The sequence below is a fragment of the Grammomys surdaster genome, unplaced genomic scaffold, assembly GCF_004785775.1.
Source record: "Grammomys surdaster isolate TR1022 unplaced genomic scaffold, NIH_TR_1.0 64, whole genome shotgun sequence".
NCBI classification, from domain to species: Eukaryota; Metazoa; Chordata; class Mammalia; order Rodentia; family Muridae; genus Grammomys; species Grammomys surdaster.
Window position 1 is genome coordinate 15,674,826 of NW_021604566.1, and position 19,721 is coordinate 15,694,546.

Here is a 19,721-nt window from a genome sequence, read left to right on the forward strand (position 1 = left end):
GATATGGAAAGTATACAGCATAATGTGGAAGTGTCATATGTGAAGTTATACCTACCTTAAATTCCATAGTTGAATGAACTTAATTGGTTTAGTGTAGGATTTTTTAAGAAGGCTTTAATAATTTATATTTGCTTTAGGTAGTTTCTTGGTATTATAGTCAGAACAGCTTACCTTCAAGTTTTGATTATCTGTCTTACTTTCTCCTCCCGCACCCCTATGTTTTTGTAAAGCATCCCACATCTATGTATTTAGCTATCTTTCCTTCAGAGTTTATGCTTGGTTTCTCATCTCATTTTTTTTTTTTAAGTCTCAACTAAATAATAATAACAACCTGAAGTTAGGTACACTTGTTATTACAGGATTTTTTTTTTTTAAAAACATTTGGCTTATTTGGTTTTAGAAACAAGCAACATCATATAAAAGCTATACTATGTCCTTTTGTATGTATCTATAAATGTATTAAAATGTATATTTTAAAATTTTTATCATTTTTTTTTCATTAGTCCTCAAAAATTAAAAATTTAATTTCTGGACAGAGTCTGGAGACATAATGACTCAGAGGTTAAGAGGGCATACTGCTCTTATAGAGGACCTGAGCTGATTCCAAGAGCCTCTAGCACACAACTGTTTATAACTCCAGGTCCAGGGTTCAGTGTCCTCTTGTGGCCTCCATGGGCACGTGCGTGCCTATGCACATACCCATACTTAGGGCACAGGCATACACACATAATTAAAAAATAATAAAATAAATCTCTAAAAGATTCTGAATGTATACATTTAAACTACATCATCTTAAAAACAGTATCTTGTCTTCAGGACAAAAGCTCTTGTCCATGAAATGTATTTGGGACCTGGTCTAATGGTCACTCTCAGATGGTTCCACAGCAGACTAGATACCGTGTTGATGCTCAGCCTGTATCTGTAATTCTGTAAGTTCTGTGAAGTCATGTATCCTATTAGATTAATTGCTCATAGTCTTGTCCCAAGTGATAAGTAATTAAGAAACATATAGATTCTAAACAAATGACATTATTTTTGAAGGATATAGGAGAATTTAAAAGAACTCATTAAAAACCAGTTTCTCATTATTAATGGTTTACAAAGTTCAAATATACATGATCTTTACCACATTCTTTTTGGTGCTATATTTATGGCTAAGTTCCCTTCTATATATAGTAAATCAATGATTTTTTTTTAAAATCTGAGTTTATTTACATGTTTTTATAGTTACAACCAGCCTTTACATGGTGAATACTAGGAACAGCTTATTCTAAACATATGGGAATAAGATTCAAGAGTAGTATGTTCTGTACAAGATTTCAAGAGAAGAAAAGTAGAATTATTTTACATTGCTCCCAGAGTCCCACCATGGTAGTGGTGGTCAGTATGTTTTGAGAGGCTAAGATCAATGTTTACTCCTAAGTGAGCCCTCACCCAGATGTAGACATTTAAGAGTTACTTCATATTTTTCATTTTTAGACTTTAAAATATACATAAAGTCTCTTAAAAAGATATTCTAATTCTTAAAAATGAGTGAAATATTTGTTAATTTTTAGGACTGATAATGGTTTTTCATATCTAGGTAAAAAACAAAATGACGAAAGAACAGTACATTAAAATGAATCGTGGTATCAATGACAGTAAAGATCTCCCTGAAGAGTATCTGTCAGCCATTTATAATGAAATAGCTGGGAAAAAAATATCAATGAAAGAAACAAAAGAACTAACAATCCCTACAAAGTCAACTAAGCAGAGTAAGTACCAGATTAATCAAGTCTGATTGTTCAGGGGGAGACATGGTTGTGTGGTTTTCTTCTGGTTTTGTGGGTATTTGTTTAAGACTGGGTTCCCTGTTTTTCTCAAGCTGACCTGGAACCTTTCTGTCTCATATTTTAAAAAACAGGGAAGTATATGCTTAAGAGTTTTTTACTTTGTTTGCTTGCTTTTTGGTTAACTTAAAATAAAAATATAATAACCCATATAGAACTGTTAAAATGGTGATTGATTAAAAACTAAGTAATTTACATGTGTTAGGAGTGTTTAAATATTAACTTGTTCATTTAGCAGTTCATTTCAGCAGGGATTTGGAAATTAAATTGGTTAGAGGGCACTGAAGAGATGGCTCAGAAGTTAAAAGCATTAAATGTATTAATTAAACCTTTACACTTAAGCAAGTGTTTTCGGATTTGATTTCATTTTGCCTAGATTATAGCAACCCATATCATATTTTTTTTTCTGTCTTCATTTGGTATATGATGGTTAAAGTCAGTGAGAAGTCAGATATGGGAAAATTTGCTGGAAATGCTAAAATTACTGGGAGTGTCAGGACCAGTTCTTTTTGTTTTGCTAACTTGGTATAAATGCCACTGTCTTTACCTCTATTCTCTTCTCCTGTCCCACATTTGGTTGACTTCCTTGACAATTTCATTTTCAGTGTTGTATTCTCTGACATTTTTTAAGGTTTTACTTACTCCTGACTACTATTCCACCCCCACCCCAGGTACTGTTTACCCTTTGAAAGTGAAAATTCAAAGGGAGATGTATTTCAGTGATATAGCGCTTAGATAGCATGAGCAGGGCCCTTAAGCACAACCACCAATCGGTCAATAAACAAGTAAAATGAGTAATTCTATTGGCATTTAGTTTATTTATAGTGTTGTGCAACCATCACCTCTGGCTAAGATTAAAACATGTAGATACTCCAAAATAAAACCCAGCACTATTAAGTAGTAGTAACTACTACCCATTCCCTCTGCCTTTGCCCTGGTAAATACCAGTCTACTCTGTTTCTCTAGGTTTAGCTGTTTTGTATATTTCACATACTTGAACTCAATGTGTGATTATTTTTATTTGGCATCTTAGGACTATTACTAATTAGTATTTACTTTTAAAGTGTCATCTTAAAAAGCTTTCTATTTTTAAATGGTAATATTTGTTATTTCAGATGTAGCCAGTGAAAAGCAAAGACGACTTCTGTATAACTTAGAAATGGAACAGATGGCCAAGACGGCTAAAGCACTCATGGAAGCTGTGAGCCATGTTCAGGCACCTTTTACAAGTGCCACACATTTGGAGCACGTGAGGCCTATGTTTAAGGTTAGAATTACTAGTAACTTTGCTACAGTACGTATTTTTACATAATTTTGTTTAGCATATGTTTTAAGTATAATAATAGAGCTTGTTTGATATACAAGGTATTCACTGGTAAACTAATACAAATTATTTCTGTGTTAAAGAACATGAAAAACAACAGTGTATAGTGTAAGTAATTGGTGGAAGTGTAATTTCAGGAATTAGAAATAGGAAGGTTTGGAGAATGGTCATTAATCCCTTGGCTTGTTTTTTCAGTTATAAATGATTTATTCCTAAATCTTCATTTATTCTAATTTCAAAGTGATCTTGAGGCTCACACTTTCATCAGAACTTCTAGCTCAGGAGTTCTGACATTTCTGTGAGAAATGTCATAAGTGTACATTAAGAAATAAGTGGGAATACCTGCCTTGGAATGTGGTTGATAGACCACTGTCACTTCATTGAATAAAACTTAGTTTTCCCTCTCCCAAAAGTTATCAATTGTACGTAGTTTCATGGCCACTACTCTTCCACTGTGCCACAATTTTGTGTAGGTTTTTTGTGTGCTGACACAGTCCCTGTAACTTCATATGTGCATCTACATGATAGTGTCTAGAAAACATTCTTTTCTTAAAGTCATCCACCACTTCTGGGGAAGGGAGTTGTCATATAGATATTCCATTTAAAGCCGAGCATTTCAAAGTCTCCTTGATGCTGCATGTTGTCCGGTTGAATAATGTACTTATATATGGACACAGAAATAAGTCACCAGGGGTCACTTTGTTGCTATGTTCATTTATTAGAGTAATGGTAGAAGGTTTCTACCTAAGGCCCATGAACTATCTAGTCTCTGGTACTTGACTTTATTGACAGTATCAGGTATGCATTCTTATCTCATGGAGTTGGCCTTACGTCCCTTTATAAAAAGTGATTGATTACTCCTGTAACATCCATGCCACTATTGAACTAGTGAGCATAACTTGCCAGGCAGGTCATTATTATAGTTGAGCAAGATGATTGCTTTTCTCTTCTGGTAGTATATCTAGCAACTTACAGCTCTATAAACTCTAGGCCATAGAGTTGAAACTTCCAGTTGAGCACTAGCTAGATTGCTCATTTTCTATGACGTAAGTATGTGGTGTCTTCAGTAATAATAGAGTTTTAACTGTCAAGCTGTGGAAGGTAACTGTCTTAGTTAGAGATTCTGTTGCTATGAGGAAAAACCATGACCAAGGCAAACCCTTAGAAAGGAAAACATTTAATTGGTGCTGATTTACAGTTTCAGAGATTCTGTCCATTATCATCATGGCAGTGTGCAGGCAGACACAGGCAGCCAGGAAGAGGGTCTCTTCCAGACTGGGCAGAGCTTGAGCATAGGAGACCTCAAAGCCTGCCAACACATTGACACACGTCTTCCAACAAGGCCACACCTCCAACTTCCCATGGGCCAAGCATTCAAACCACTACATTGACCAATAGTTACCAATAGTTTTGTCCATAGCCTGTAAATATTAGGGGAGGGAGGGATAGGGATCCTGTGGGATCACATTGGCCAACAACTAAAAAGATGAAACTCATTCCTGATACTGGATGTTTTACTTCATAGCATATGATGTCTAATTGGGGTGTTATTTCTTCCATTATTATGGAAACTATATTTAAACTTCTTTTATGTGTATATATATTTAAGAAACTTCTATAGTAGTAGATTTCCATTTAGCTTTTCAAAGAGCCTTTAGTGCTAGTTATTCCCACTCCGTACTTCCTCCTCCACCCTGCCCTCCCACCACCAGCCTTCATTGAATTCTCTATCCTCATTTTCTCTGTAGGACACTATACTCTGTTCCCTGCTCCTTGGAAGATCCCTCTCCACTGGTCCTTACTAGCTACTATGGGTTGTTTTTCTAATTGAAGCACACATATCTAAAATATAAAGCTAACATAAAACATGCAGACATTTTTCTCTTTCTAGGTCTAGGTTACATCCCTCAGAATGACTCTTTCTAATCCTGTTTTCCTGAAAAGTTCATGATTTCACATTTCTTAACAGCTAAATTCTGCTGTGGAAATGTACCACATTTTCTTTGACTGCTTCCAATTTCTAGCTATTATGAATAGAGAAGTAATGGAAATAGATGACCAGTGTCTTTGTGGTAAGATGGAGCATCCTTTGGGTGTATCCCCAAATGTGGGATAGCTGGGTATTGAGCTATATGGATTGCCAGCTTCCTAAGGAACTACAACAAAGATTTTCATAGTGGCTGCACAAGTTTACATTCCTACCAGCCATGGATGAGCATTCCCTTTACCCTACATCCTCACCAGCGTGAGCTATCATTTTTACTAATCTTGGCTAATCTTCTGACTAGAGTAAGACAGAATCTCAAAGTAGTTTTAATTTATGTTTATCTGATGGCTAGTGCTGAACAGTTCTTTAAGGATTTCTTAGCCATTTGTGTTTTGTTTTTTAAGAATTTTGTTTAGTTTTTTTTACCCCATATTTCAGTTGGATATTTTTTGGATGTTCAGTTTTATTAGTTCTTCATATATTCTAGATACTAACCTTCTATCAGATAATTGGTAAAGATATTTTTTTTCTTTCTCTTAACTCAAATAATGGTGTCCTTTGTTCCACATTCCTCCAAAGCCCCTCTTTATTTCATGTGGTCCTGGGAATTAACTGTTGGTATTATGTGTCTACTATCAGGGTACTCTTGAGAAAGTATTTTCCTGTGCCAATGAGTTCAAGCATATTTCCTACGTTTCTTTGTCCAAATCAGAGTGTCAGGTTTTATGTTGAGGTCCTTGATTGCACATCTTTTTAAATTTATTTTTATTTTTTATTTTTCCTAATCTGTTTTTATACCATTTTAATTACATGCAAGTATTAAGGTCAGTTCTAGGTTGAGGAACTAGCAATATAATAGATGCAAATAGTCAAGGAACAAGCAAGACAATAAATAGTCAAAGAACAAGCAAGGCAATAAAAAAAGTTCTGTAATCCTCCTGTGATCACTATTTCTAAGGGCTTATCAGGATGACCAAAATATCTGAGCCTACTTCCCTGTCCTATCCCAAAGTCATTTTCATGCCTGAAGACTACTTCTTTGTTCTAGCCTAAGATTTAGATTCCTGACTGAAATTACTTCTATGTTCTAGCCTAATGTCAAATTCCTGCCTGAATCCCATTTCCTTCTCCTTGACCAATGTCAGATTTCTGCCTAGCAGCCTATTTCCTTGTCCTTGGTCCATGTCAGATTCCCACCAAGCAGGTCCCAAAGCTCTCAACGTCACCCCTTTTTTTATTTCCTAAACAAGTCTGAACCTGTCTTAGGTCATTCTAATTAAGAATGTCTTCCTTACCTGTCATGGAATATGCATTATCAAAAGCAATGCACTTCTATCTTAGGTTGGTAAGGCTCTGTGCAGAATCTTACCCGTCCTTGGCTGTCTGGGGGTCCATTTTCAGGTTCAAGTCATGTACTTTGGCTGTCAACATGTTGATGTTGAAGAAAAGCTTTAACACAATGGGCAGGAATAACAGTATTCCCAGGACAAAAGGGGCTAGCATGATCAAGCTATATATGCCATTCTTGAAGCTTGACCAAATTGGAAATACTGACCTCAGGCCATGGGTAATTTTATCAGCAGTGTATACCATATCAATGCTCAGCAGAGCAGCATTCTTTAAATTCATAGGCTCGCTATGCAAAGTTAAAACATCCAGAGAGGTGTTAGAATTATGCCAAATACACTGCAAGTGTCTTTGAACTTTTTCCTAATTGTAAAGACTACCACTGTAAATTTTAGAACTAACATGAATCCAATGGTATTTGGCATGACACTCCAGATGGCTCCTTACTCTTAAAACTCTGAACCTCCTTCCAATAATTTGAATAGGATAAAGAGTATCAATCCATTGTTCCAAGTGCCTATCTGAATCCTCTTGTATACTCAACACATTAGTAACATTTTTTTTTTTCTAAATGATTAACAAAAGTAGCTGTCTTAACTTCTTGTGTCAAAGTAACTGGAGAAGCAGTGGTGTTAGCAATTAATGTAATTAAAGCTGTTATACCAGCAATAATCAAGCCCATTACTCTCTTGCTTCTGCTTAAAGCCTGACTCACTTCTTCCAGTACTTGCAAGCTTTTTTCAGAATACCAAGGTCCTGTAATAAATAAAAACTGGTTGATAGACCTCCGTAACAGACATACCAGGTTTTAACACACTGACACAATTAGAAAGTGTATAATCAATGCAACTTGCATTAAATACTGTAGAAGAAACAAAAATAATTTTAACTTGACAATTAAAAGAGCCTACATGCACTAACACCTGTTTGAAATCCAGATTCTGTTCCAACTTTATCTCTTGCTAACATACCATCATAGAGAATTTCAGCTTCCAAATATGTCTCTGAAAATACCCAAAACCAGCCTTCCAGATGAAGACTATTATTTCCAATATTGAACTGATTTCTAGATCAGTCCATGATTGAGTCCAAATAACTGGTCACATTTAAGAAAAATAAAAGAGTATAACTTCTCTTTTTGATTCTCTGTTCCACAATGTCTAAAAGCTTGAAGCAAGGCAGCTTGTCCAATCTGGGATATAGGCAAGCAAGCGTGGGTCAGGAACATATGTTCAATACAGCTTCCCAGTCAGTATTATCAGGGCACTCAGCAAGCTCACAGGTCAGCATCGTTCTTTGTCCAGGCATCAGCATGTCTCACCTGTCACTCAGGCAGCCACCATGCTCTTCAGAATCCTGTAGAAAAAATACAAACATGCCCTCTTCCCCATATTAAATACCTGATCGGGATCATGCCTTATGCTCATAAGTGGATCCTTCCTTTTCACCTATACATAAGTATGCCTAGTCTTAGGGTGCCATAGACACTCAACAGAAAGTTCCTTGGCACCCAAATGTTTTAAAAATTTAAAATAAAAAGAACATGATTTAAATAAATTTGTGGTGTGCTCGGATATACCTCCTCCTTTTGTATTTTATGAAGACATTGTTTTAAAGTTCAATCAGCCCGTTCCATAATACCTTGTCCTTGAGGATTATAAGGAATCCCTGTAATATGGGTAATAAATGCTTGACTGCAATAGCCAGTTCCATTATCTGTGGGTTTTTTTAATTTTTTTATTGGATATTTTATTTATTTACATTTCAGATGTTATCCTCTTCCCCTATATGCCCCCCCAGAAACCTCCTATCCCATCAACCCTCCTTCTTCCATCTCCCCGCAATCAAATTACCCCACACTGGGTCCTCCAGCCTTCATGAGACCAAGGACCTCCTCTCTCACCAGTGCGGACAAGGCCATCTTCCTCTACATATACAGCTGGAGCCATGGGTCCCTCCATGTGTGTTCCTAGGCTGGCTGTTTATACCCTGGGAGCACTGGTTGGTTGGTATTGTTGCTCTCCCCGAGGCCGCAAACCCATTCAGCTCCTTCAGTCTTCTCTCTAACTCCTCCATTGCGAACCCCTTGATCAGTTCAATGAGTAACTTCGAGCAGCATCCTTTGTATATATCAGACTCTGGCAGAGCCTCTCAGGAGTCAGCTATATCAGGCTCCTTTCACCATGTACTTCCTGTCATCCACAACAGTGTCTGTGTTTGGTGACTGCACATGGGATAGATCCCCAGGTGGGGCAGTTTTTGGACGGCCCCTCCTTCAGTCTGTGCTCCACACTGTCTCCATTTTTGCTCCCATGAGTATTTTGTTATTCCTTCTAAGAAGGACTGAAGCATCCATACTTTGATCTTCCTTCTTCATGGGCTTCATGTGGTCTGTGAGTTGTATCTTGGGTTTTTTGAGCTTTTGGGCTAATATCCACTTGTCAGTGAGTGCATACCATGTGTGTTCTTTTGTTACCTCACTCAGGATGATATTTTCTAGTTCCATCCATTTGCCTAAGAATTTCATGAATTTATTATTTTTAATAGCTGAGTAATACTCCATTGGTAAATGTACCACATTTTCTGTTTCCATTCCTATGTAGAAGGAATTGTACATATGTACAATTGTACATCTGGGTTCTTTCCAGCTTCTGGCTATTATAAACATGGCTGCTATGAACATAGTGGAGCATGTGTCCTTGTTATATGTTGGAGTATGAATTTATTGTTTTTAATAGCTGAGTAATACTCCATTGTGTAAATGTACCACATTTTCTGTTTCCATTCCTATGTAGAAGGAATTGTACATGTGTACATATGTACATCTGGGTTCTTTCCAGTTTCTGCCTATTATAAACATGGCTGCTGTGAACATAGTGGAGCATATGTCCTTGTTATATGTTGGAGTATCTTTTGGGTATATGCCCAGGAGTGTTATAGCTGGGTCCTCAGATAATACTCTGTCCAATTTTCTGAAGAACCGCCAGACTGATTTCCAGAGTGGTTGTATCAGCTTGCAGTCCCACCAACAATGGAGGAGTATTCCTCTTTCTCCACATTCTCACCAGCATCTACTATCACCTGAGTTTTTGATCTTAGCCATTCTGACTGGTGTGAGGGTTGTTTTGATTTGCATTTCCCTGATGACTAAGGATATTGAACATTTCTTTAGGTGCTTCTTGGCCATTTGAGTTTCCTCAGTTGAGAATTCTTTGTTTATCTCTGTACCCCATTTTTAATGGGGTTATTTGATTGTCTGGATTCTTAATTTCTTCAGCTCTTTGTATACCTTGATATTAGCCCTCTTTCTGATATAGGGTTCCTAAAGATCTTTTCCCAATATGTTGGTTGCCATTTTGTTTTATTGATAGTGTCCTTTGCATTACAGAAGCTTTGCAGTTTTGAAGTCCCATTTGTCAATTTTTGATCTTAGAGCATAAACCATTGGTGTTCTGTTCAAGAACTTTCCCCCTGTGCCCAAATATTCAAGACTCTTCCCCACTTTCTCTTCTATTAGTTTCCATGTATCTGGTTTTATATTGAAGGTCTTTGATCCTCTTGGTCTTGAGCTTTGTACAGAGAGATAAGTATGGATCGATTTGCATTCTTCTACATACTGACCTCCAGTTGAACCAGCACCATTTGTTGAAAATGCTGTCTTTTTACCACTGGTTGGTTTAGCTCCTTTGTCAAAGATCAAGTGACCATAGGTGTGTGGGTTCATTTCTGGGTCTTCAATTCTATTCCATTGATCTTCCTGCCTGTCTCTGTACCAATATCATGCAGTTTTTATCACGATTGCTTTATAGTACAGCTTGAAGTCAGGGATGGTGACTTCTCCAGAAGTTTTTTTATTGTTGAGAATAGTTTTCACTATCCTGGGTTTTTTGTTATTCCAAATGAGTTTGCAAATTGCTCTTTCTATCTCTATGAAGAATTGAGTTGGAATTTTGATGGGGATTGCACTGAATCTATAGATTGCTTTCACCAAGATGTCCATTTTTAATATATTAATCCTGCCAATCAATGAGCGTGGGAGATATTTCCATCTTCTGAGATCTTCTTTTTTTCTTTAGAGACTTGAAGTTCAGCCACTTTGCTGAAGTTGTTTATCAGGTTTAGGAGTTCTCTGGTAGAAGTTTGGGGTCACTTAAGTATATTCTCATATCATCTGCAAATAGTGATATTTTGACTTCTTCCTTTCCTATTTGTATCCGTTTGACCTCCTTTTATTGTCTAATTACTGTGGCTAGGACTTCAAGTACTGTATTGAGTAGGTAGAAAGAGAGTGGGCAGCCTTGTCTAGACCCTGATTTTAGTGCCATTGCTCCAAGTTTCTCTCCATTTAGTTTGATGTTGGCTACTGGTTTGCTGTATATTGCTTTTTTCAGGTGTGGGTCTTGAATTCCTGATCTTTCCAGGACTTTTACCATTGAATGATCATGTGTTTTGTTTTGTTTTTGAGTTCGTTTATATTATGGATTAAGTTGATGGATTTCTATATATTGAACCATCCCTGCATTCCTGGGATAAAGCCTACTTGGTCATGATGGATGATTGTTTTGATGTGTTCTTGGATTTGGTTTGTGAGAATTTTATTGAGTATTTTTGTATCAATATTCATAAGGGAGATTGGTCTGAAATTCTCTTTCTTTGTTGGGTCTTTGTGTGGTTTAGGTATAAGCGTAATTGTGACTTCATAGAACGAATTGGGTAATGTTCCTTCTGTTTCTGTTTTGTGGAATAGTTTAAAGAGAATTGGTATCTGGTCTTCTTTGAAGATTGATAGAATTCTACACTAAAACCATCTGGTCCTGGGCTTTTTTCGGTCGGGAGACTTAATGATTGCTTCTATTTCTTTAGAGGTTATGGTACTGTTTAGGTGGTTTATCTCCTCCTGATTTAACTTTGGTAACTGCTATCTGTCTAGAAACTTGTCCATTTCATCCAGATTTTCTAATTTTATTGAGTGTAGGATCTGTATTTTGTAGTAGGATCTGATTGATTTTTTTTAATTTCCTCAGTTTCTGTTCTTGTGTCTCCCTTTTCAGTTCTGATTTTATTAATTTGGATACTGTCTCTGTGCCCTCTGGTTAGTCTGGCTATGGGTTTATCTATCTTGTTGATTTTCACAAAGAACCAGCTCCTGGTTTTATTGATTCTTTGTATAGTTCTTTTTGTTTCTACTTGGTTGATTTCAGCCCTGAGTTTGGTTATTTCCTGTCTTGTACTCCTGTTGGGTTTATTTGATTTTTTTTTTGTTCTAGAGCTTTCAGGTGTGCTGTCAAGCTGCTAGTTTATGCTGTCTCCAGTTTGTTTTTGGAGGCACTCAGAGCTATGAGCTTTCCTCTTAGCACTGCTTTCCTTGTGTCCTATAAGTTTTGATATGATGTGCCTTCATATTCATTAAATTCTAAAACTTCTTTCATTTTTTTATTTCTTCTTTGACCAAGTTATCATTGAGTTGAGCATTGTTCAATTTCCACGTGTATGTGAAGTTTCCATTGTTTTTGTTGTTATTGAAGACAAGCCTTAGTCCCTGGTGATCTGATAGGATGCATGGGATTATTTCAATCTTAGTGTATCTGTTGAGGCCTGTTTTGTGACCAGTTATATGGTCTATTTTGGAGAAGGTACCATGAGGTGCTGAGAAGAAGGTATATTCTTTTGTTTCAGGATGAAATGTTCTATAGATATCTGTTAAATCTGTTTGGTTCATGACATCTATTAGTTTCATTGTATGTCTGTTTAGTTTCTGTTTCCATGATCTGTCCATTGCTGAGAGTGGGGTATTAATATCTCACTATTATTGTGTGAGGTGCAATGTGTGCTTTGAACTTTAGTAAAGTTTCTGATTGTGGGTCCCCTCCCCTTGCATTTGGAGCATAGATATTCAGAATTGAGAGTTCATCGTGGTAGATTTTTCCTTTGACAAGCATGAAGTGTCCTTCCTTATCTTTTTTGATAACTTTTGGTTGAAAGTCTATTTTATTCAGTATTAGAATGGGTACTCCAGCTTGTTCCTTGGGACCATTTGCTTGGAAAATTGTTTTCTAGCCTTTTACTCTGAGGTAATATCTGTCTTTGTCACAGAGATGTGTTTCCTATATGCACCAAAATTCTGGGTCCTGTTTACGTATCCATTCTGTTAGCCTATGTCTTTTTATTGGGGAATTGAGTCCATTGATGTTAAGAGATATTAAGGAAAAGTGATTGTTGCTTCCTGTTATTTTTGTTATTAGAGGTGGAGTTATGTTTGTAGCTAACTTCTTTGGGGTTTGTTGGAAGATTACTTTTTTGCTTTTTTTAGGTTGTAGTTTTCCTCCTTGTGTTGGAGTTTTTCATCTGTTATTCTTTGTAAGGCTGGATTTGTGGAAAGATACTGTGTAAATTTGGTTTTGTTGTGGAATATCTTGGCTTCTCCATCTATGGTAATTGAGAGTTTTGCTGGTATAGTAGTCTGGGCTGGGATTTGTGTTCTCCTAGGGTCTGTATGACATCTGTCCAGTCTCTTATGGTCTTTGGTGAAAAGTCTGCTGTAATTCTTCTAGGTCTGCCTTTATGTTATTTGACCTTTCTTACCTTATTGCTTTTGATATTCTTTCTTTGTTTTGTGCATTTGATGTTTTGATTATTATGTGATGGGAGGAATTTCTTTTCTGGTCTAATCTATTTGGAGTTCTGTAGGCTTTTTGTATATTCATTGGCATCTCTTTCTTATAAAAGAAAAACTTTATAAAGTTTCCTTTATAAAGGAAAGTTTTCCTCTATAATTTTGTTGAAGATATTTATTGGCCCTTTAAGTTGGAAATCTTTACTCTCTTCTATACCTATTATCCTTAGGTTTGGTCCTCTCATTGTGTCCTGGATTTCCTGGATGTTTTGTGTTTGGAACTTTTTGCGCTTTGCATTTTCTTTGACAGTTTGTCAGTGTTTTCCGTGGTATCTTCTGCACATGAGATTCTCTCTTTTATCTCTTGTATTCTGTCTATTATGCTTGCATCTATGACTCCTGATCTCTTTCCTAGGTTTTCTATCTCAGGGGTAGTCTCCCTTTGTGATTTTTGTATTGTTTCTACTTCCATTTTTTAGATCCTGGATGGTTTTGTTCAATTCCTTCATTTGTTTGGTTGTGTTAAGGAATTTTTGTGTTTCCTCTTTAAGGGCTTCTACCTGTTTACCTGTGTTCTCCTGTGTTTCTTTAAGGGAGTTACTTATTTCCTTCTTAAAGTCCTCTATCATCATCTTGAGAAGTGATTTTTAATCTGAATCTTGCTTTTCTGGTGTGATGGGATATCTAAGACTTAGCTATGGTGGGAGAACTGGGTTCTGTTGATGCCAGGTAATCGTGGTTTCTGTTGCTTACATTCTTGCAGTTGCCTTTTGCCTTCTGGTTATCTCTAGTGCTATCTGCACTCACTGTCTCTGACTGGAGCCTGTATGTCCTGTTATCTTGGTTGTGTCAGAACTCGTCAGAGTCTAGCTGTTTCTGTGATCCTATGGTTCTGTGATCCTGTGTGTAAGAGCTTCTGGGAGTCAGGCTGCCCCTGGGATCCCGAAATCCTATGATCCTGGGCATGTTAGAGCTCTTGGGAATCCAGCTTCTTCTGGGTGTTGTGGGACTAGTTGCAGAGCAACTGCTCTGAGTTCAGCAGATCCTCTAGGATGGGTCAGTATATGGTGTCTTCTCGGGAGCAGACCAGCTCGGAGTCTGCTGCTCTGAGGGCAGTGGATCCTCCAGGATGAGTCAGAATATCGTGTCTTCTTGGATGCAGACCAGCCAGGAGTCTTCCCCAGCAGTAAGGACCAGGTGGAAGGGGCAAAAAGGGAGTATTCAGGAGGGCGGAGTTTTGGTGAGTGATGGATCTTGAGTGAACAGGGCGGCAGCTCTGGAGCTTCAGGTTGTGAGTGAGGGTTCTTACCCTCTTTGAGTGCAGTGGATTCTCTAGGATGGGTCAGGATATGGTGTCTTCACAGGCACAGACCAACGAAGTGTCTGCCCCAGCAGAAAGAACCAGGTAGAAGGACGACTGCACATCTTTTAATCCAAGCATTATTTTACAAGGGAAGAGACCATGTTTACATTCCTAATTGTAAAAATATATTTTATTCTCCTGATGTAATTGTCATCTCAAAGGGCTTATTCCTGTGTGTTTGACCTAGGCCTAGCCCTGGAAGCTTCTAGCCTCTATACTGTCTAAGAATGTTTTCAGTCAGTCTCTGAGACTTACTACTTTAATAAGCTCACCCGTTTTAGCTCCTTCTGAACTCTGACTGGCTGGTCAACTCAGATGTTCTGGCTCAAACTCCTGTTTAAGCTAACTTCATTCACCTGGCTTCTCTCAGCTTCTCCTGAGTTGCTCCTCTTACTAACTTTGGCAATCTGTTCTAATCTTCCAGCTCCTTCTCATTTTCTGGCTTGTTCTGTCTTCACCTGTGTTAGCTTGTTCTCTTTCTGCAACCGGTCTGTGCAACTGTCCCGGTAAAACTGCCTCCTCTTTTTTTCTTTCTCTGGTCTCTTAAGTTACCCCTTTTCTCTCAGGTCTCATGAGAATTGAGCGGATCCTATTCTGTCAAATCTTTTTCTGACTAATTATTTTTTTCTGCAACTCGATTAGATATCCCTTTCAAACATGGGTGCTTTCTTCTACAAACTAACTTTACCTTTGTTGTTTGGTTTAAAAGTGTGTACTAACGGCATGTCTGTATTCCAGCCAGAGGGATTAAAGGTATGTGTTAAGGCTGAGCCACACCACAACTAGAAACCACTTTTCTCAGTAAATAACATATTCTCAGGGTTCACAGTGTGATCAAATATCCTGCAACACCTAATATCTAGTATAGTTCCTGGTTTGTAATTGCTCAATAAATAGGTATTGGTTGGGGGAAAGGAATACATAATTTCTAATTTTATAGAATGTGACTTATGATATTGAGGAATATAAACATATTCATGAGAACATTTTTATATATTGCTAAATCTTATTTATACAATTATTTGCAGACAGTAGTTTCACTATCTGCTTAATATTCTTTAGGGATAATTTGATAAAGAAATCATTATCTTGGATTAACCATAATCCTAATGAAGAGAACCATGTGTGTTTTCTTAAGGTATAACACAGGTTTCAACTGGAAGTGCTTTCTGTGTTACAAGATGTGTAATTTATTACTTTCATGGGATACTTTGTAATCAATAAATACTACCCTTGCTGCTTGCATATCATGACTGCATGCACAGCATCTTCAAGTGTTGTAGATGCAGAGTGAGGCTTAGGAAGAACCTAGGTACTGTAGCTTGTGTGCTGTGTATGGATTTTAAGCTCTTACTTTAAACTTTCTCAACTATACAAGAAAAGCTTAAATTGTCTTCCTCAGAAATGCTATAAGTTTCATGACCCTATTAAAAAAAATCTCATCATTTCTATAATGTACTGGTAAAATAACATTTTTTATCTTTATAATTTTATGCACATATTGCTCTGCTGCTCGGTGAACTACTAAAAGCAACATAATTTAATATCAGGCACTTGAGTTCTGTGGATTTCTGTTGTTTGTTGTCCATAGTGAGCAAGTGCTCTACCATTTAACTACCTTACCAAGTCCTTTGCTCTTTGAGACTGTGTCACAAGGATCTCAAATTGGCCTTGAGCTCACAGTCCTGACTCCACCTCTGAAGTGCTTGGATCATAGATATGGACCAGGGCCTGCTGGGTATAAAATAAGTACTCTCTTCCAAAATGTGTAATAAATAGTTTATTGAATATTTTAAAATACTGTCCAACTAGGAATCAAATATTGCTTTATTAATGTAGCTAAATAGTACAATAAAAGACAGGCTGAGTGATGTTTGGAGAGTGGGCTTTGAAAAAAGTAGGGTAACTTATTGCAAGTAGGAAAATAATTCAGGGGAGTGTAATGAAACTAAAGAATCTGGATTATTGTAAAAGTCAGTGCTTGTAAAGAGAAATTGATTTTAAGTCAATGATAAGACTTCATCATATATGAATGTTGACTATTTCTGTGTTTTCTTTGTTGTGAATAGTTTATAGATACTGTTATTAAGATACACCTAAGGTCATTACTAAGTTTATTATTGTTTCCACTTATTTAAGCCCAAGAAACATAATTAATTTTCTTCTTCCTTAAGAAAACTTTCTCACTTACTATGCCAAGATGTTTAATTATCACTTTATATACATGTTATTTTAAATTTTCAATTCTTCTAGTTGGCTTGGACACCTTTTCTGGCTGCATTTAGTGTGGGTCTACAAGACTGTGATGATACTGAAGTAGCCTCTCTTTGCCTAGAAGGAATAAGATGTGCGATCAGAATTGCCTGCATTTTCAGCATTCAGGTAACAAAGAATTTTACCTTTATAGCCAGTTTTGAAAATATATGCCATCAATACAGTTCAACTCATAGCATTTTTCTTAAAAACCAGCTTCAAATTTGTGATAAATTTAAATAGTTTTTAAGAGACTATGATAGAAAAATTCTGTATAATGTTTCTAAACATTGTAAGTATTTATTTTAGATGCCTCTTAAACCTCAGAACTAGTTATCTTTAAAAGAACCAAGTACCAACATATTCTCCATAGACTAGAAAGGAAGACAGTCATTTCTAGGAGTTTATGAAGTTTAAGGATGACTTTTAGCTAGACTCTTATTTTTCTTAGCTCATTTCATATTTCATTGCGAATGTTATAACTTAGTGAATTACAAAATATAGCCTAACTGTAGAGGAAATAATGAACAAATTTATAAATCAGGGTTTTGCTAATATAATTGAAACAAAATTTTCAATAAACTTATTTTCACTGTATAAATTCACTTGTTGACTACTGAAAATCTCATTTTTGAATTGTCAGTTCAGATTGTGTCTAGGTTTAAGACATTTATGAGCTTTCTGCCTTATTTGATTATTATAATTATTTTCAGTTTTGTGTATAATCCATGACATGTTTGCTAAAATTTACTAAGCACAGGGACATAGGTAGACAGTTGGTTTAACATAAATTAGAGGCCAGTCAGTATGCTGTGTTTTCAACCATGTAAATACAATCATTCATTCTCCCTCCCTCCTTCCCTTTTTTCTCTCCCCCCCCCCCCCGGCTGTCTCTTGTAGCTGGAAAGAGATGCATATGTGCAGGCACTAGCCAGGTTTACTTTACTCACAGTGAGTTCTGGTATTACTGAAATGAAACAGAAGAATATCGACACAATAAAAACACTCATCACCGTGGCTCACACTGATGGAAATTATTTAGGAAATTCGTGGCATGAGGTAGAAACACTTTTAACTTCGCAATTCAGTTTTTAAAATTAGTTGATGCTAAATGTTCTACTATTAATAAGCTTTAATTGTGGAAAATAATTTATTTCAAATAAACAGCTTTCATAATGATTTATAATACAATGTTTTTAAATCCTAACTGCATATATTTTAATATACATACATTTAAAACCTCACATTTTTTTCCTTTCTGTCTTGTAGATCCTGAAGTGCATCAGTCAGTTAGAGCTGGCACAACTTATAGGAACTGGAGTGAAGCCTCGGTACATTTCTGGGACCGTGAGAGGCAGAGAAGGATCCCTCACTGGGACTAAAGATCAGGCTCCAGATGAGTTTGTCGGTCTGGGGCTAGGTGAGAGGTTTGAAATTCCTTTTAGAAAATGTCAGAACTTTTTTTTAATCACCATGTTATGTTGTTTTTATTATAACAATGAAATATAGTTAGAGAAATTGCCCTTTGCCTATCGTTACAGAGAAAAGCAAGATAACTGGGAAATTAGTCGTTTTTTTGCTTGGTCTGGTTTACGGTATTAAATGCCACTTCTGACTATATAAAGGATACACTTCAACTCACTTGCTTCCAAGCCTAGGCACGTTGTGTGTAGACTCGTGTAAGTTCAGAGATCATTGGAGCGACTAAAGAAAGCACTCACAGTCATACGTTTTAAAGCCATTGTGTGGCCATCCAAACTGTCCTGTCAGGATGGAACCTCGTACCCCAGCTTTCAGAAAAGCCGAGAATGTACAATAGTACAAATGAAAATGTTAGCAAAAGTAAATGCCAAAAAAACCCAAAAACAACATAATATATGTAACAGCCCGTTCTGCCCCACGTTTGGGGGCTACTTTGTCCAGGCCCTAGCTGCTGCTCCAGCCTGCAGGTCAGGGTCTAGCAAGAGAGAGAGTGGGGATGGAGGGGCAAGAGACGCAAAAAACGGAGACAAGACAGAGAGTCTGTTCAAGTCTCGTTTATTGAAAGGAAATCATGGGTATATATAAGCATAAGCAGGAGAATGCAGCTGAAGACACTTTAGCACGTGCACCTTGCAGCTGGGGGCATTAAACAACAAAACAAGATATGTGAGAAAAATAAGATGTTTATCAGAGTGTGCTCAGCTGTTGTAGGCTGTTGAAAACAAGTCTCTTGTCAGGGGATATAGCCTGAGATGGCTGCAAAGATGATAGCTGCTTTCTGCTCAGAGTTGGCTCCCAACAAATGTATTTTCAGTCATGACTAGAAAAAGTTCAAACAGGGTAGAGAGATGGCTCAGTGGTTGAGAGCACTGGCTGCTCTTCCAGAGGTCCTGAGTTCAACTCCCAGCAACCACATGGTGGCTCACAACCATCTGTAATGGGATCTGATGACCTCTTTTGGTGTGTCTGAAAACAGCTACATTATACTCATGAATAAAATAAATAAATCTTTAAAAAAAAATGTTCAACCAAGAAAGATGCATAGACTTTGACTTCTGTACTTCTGGGTTTGAGTTCTTCTACATTTGTTTCATGCTGATATGCCAGGTACTTTAGTTCCAGATTTGGTTTCCGTCACTGCAAACTAAAGACATCATCCATCCACATGATTATTAGGACTAAATAGGAATGTATGTGTAAAGAATGGACTTAGCATAATACCTATTGCATTAGAGATTAGGGAGTATTGTCTGACCATCCATCCACCCCACATCCAACGCTTCAGAAGCATGCATGACTTTGGAGCAGTAAGGAGTATGCCAGAGATCCAGCAGTGTTTCCTGTCTTTATCCTCTAGTAATTTCTGTTATTGTTAGCAGTTCTTAGGAAACCTAAAATGGCTTCAGATCTAAATAGGGGACGATAAAGGACTAGGACCATGTGTTGATTTCAGGTTGGATTGAGTAAAATTAGTTCCTGGTGATAGCGCAACTACAATTTTTTTTTTTTTTTTTTTTTTTTTT

At 37.0% G+C, this 19,721-nt stretch overlaps 1 protein-coding gene across 1 annotated transcript in view; it reads left to right on the forward strand.

The window, feature by feature from the left end:
- Arfgef1 (ADP ribosylation factor guanine nucleotide exchange factor 1) overlaps positions 1-19,721 on the forward strand; it is a 106,518-nt gene that overhangs the window by 52,954 nt on the left and 33,843 nt on the right. Inside the window, exons 18-22 of the mRNA XM_028769115.1 lie at positions 1,583-1,754; positions 2,945-3,096; positions 16,717-16,845; positions 17,617-17,775; positions 17,986-18,136. Of these exons, the coding sequence (XP_028624948.1) occupies positions 1,583-1,754; positions 2,945-3,096; positions 16,717-16,845; positions 17,617-17,775; positions 17,986-18,136 (763 nt within the window). The remainder of the gene's footprint in view (positions 1-1,582; positions 1,755-2,944; positions 3,097-16,716; positions 16,846-17,616; positions 17,776-17,985; positions 18,137-19,721) is intronic.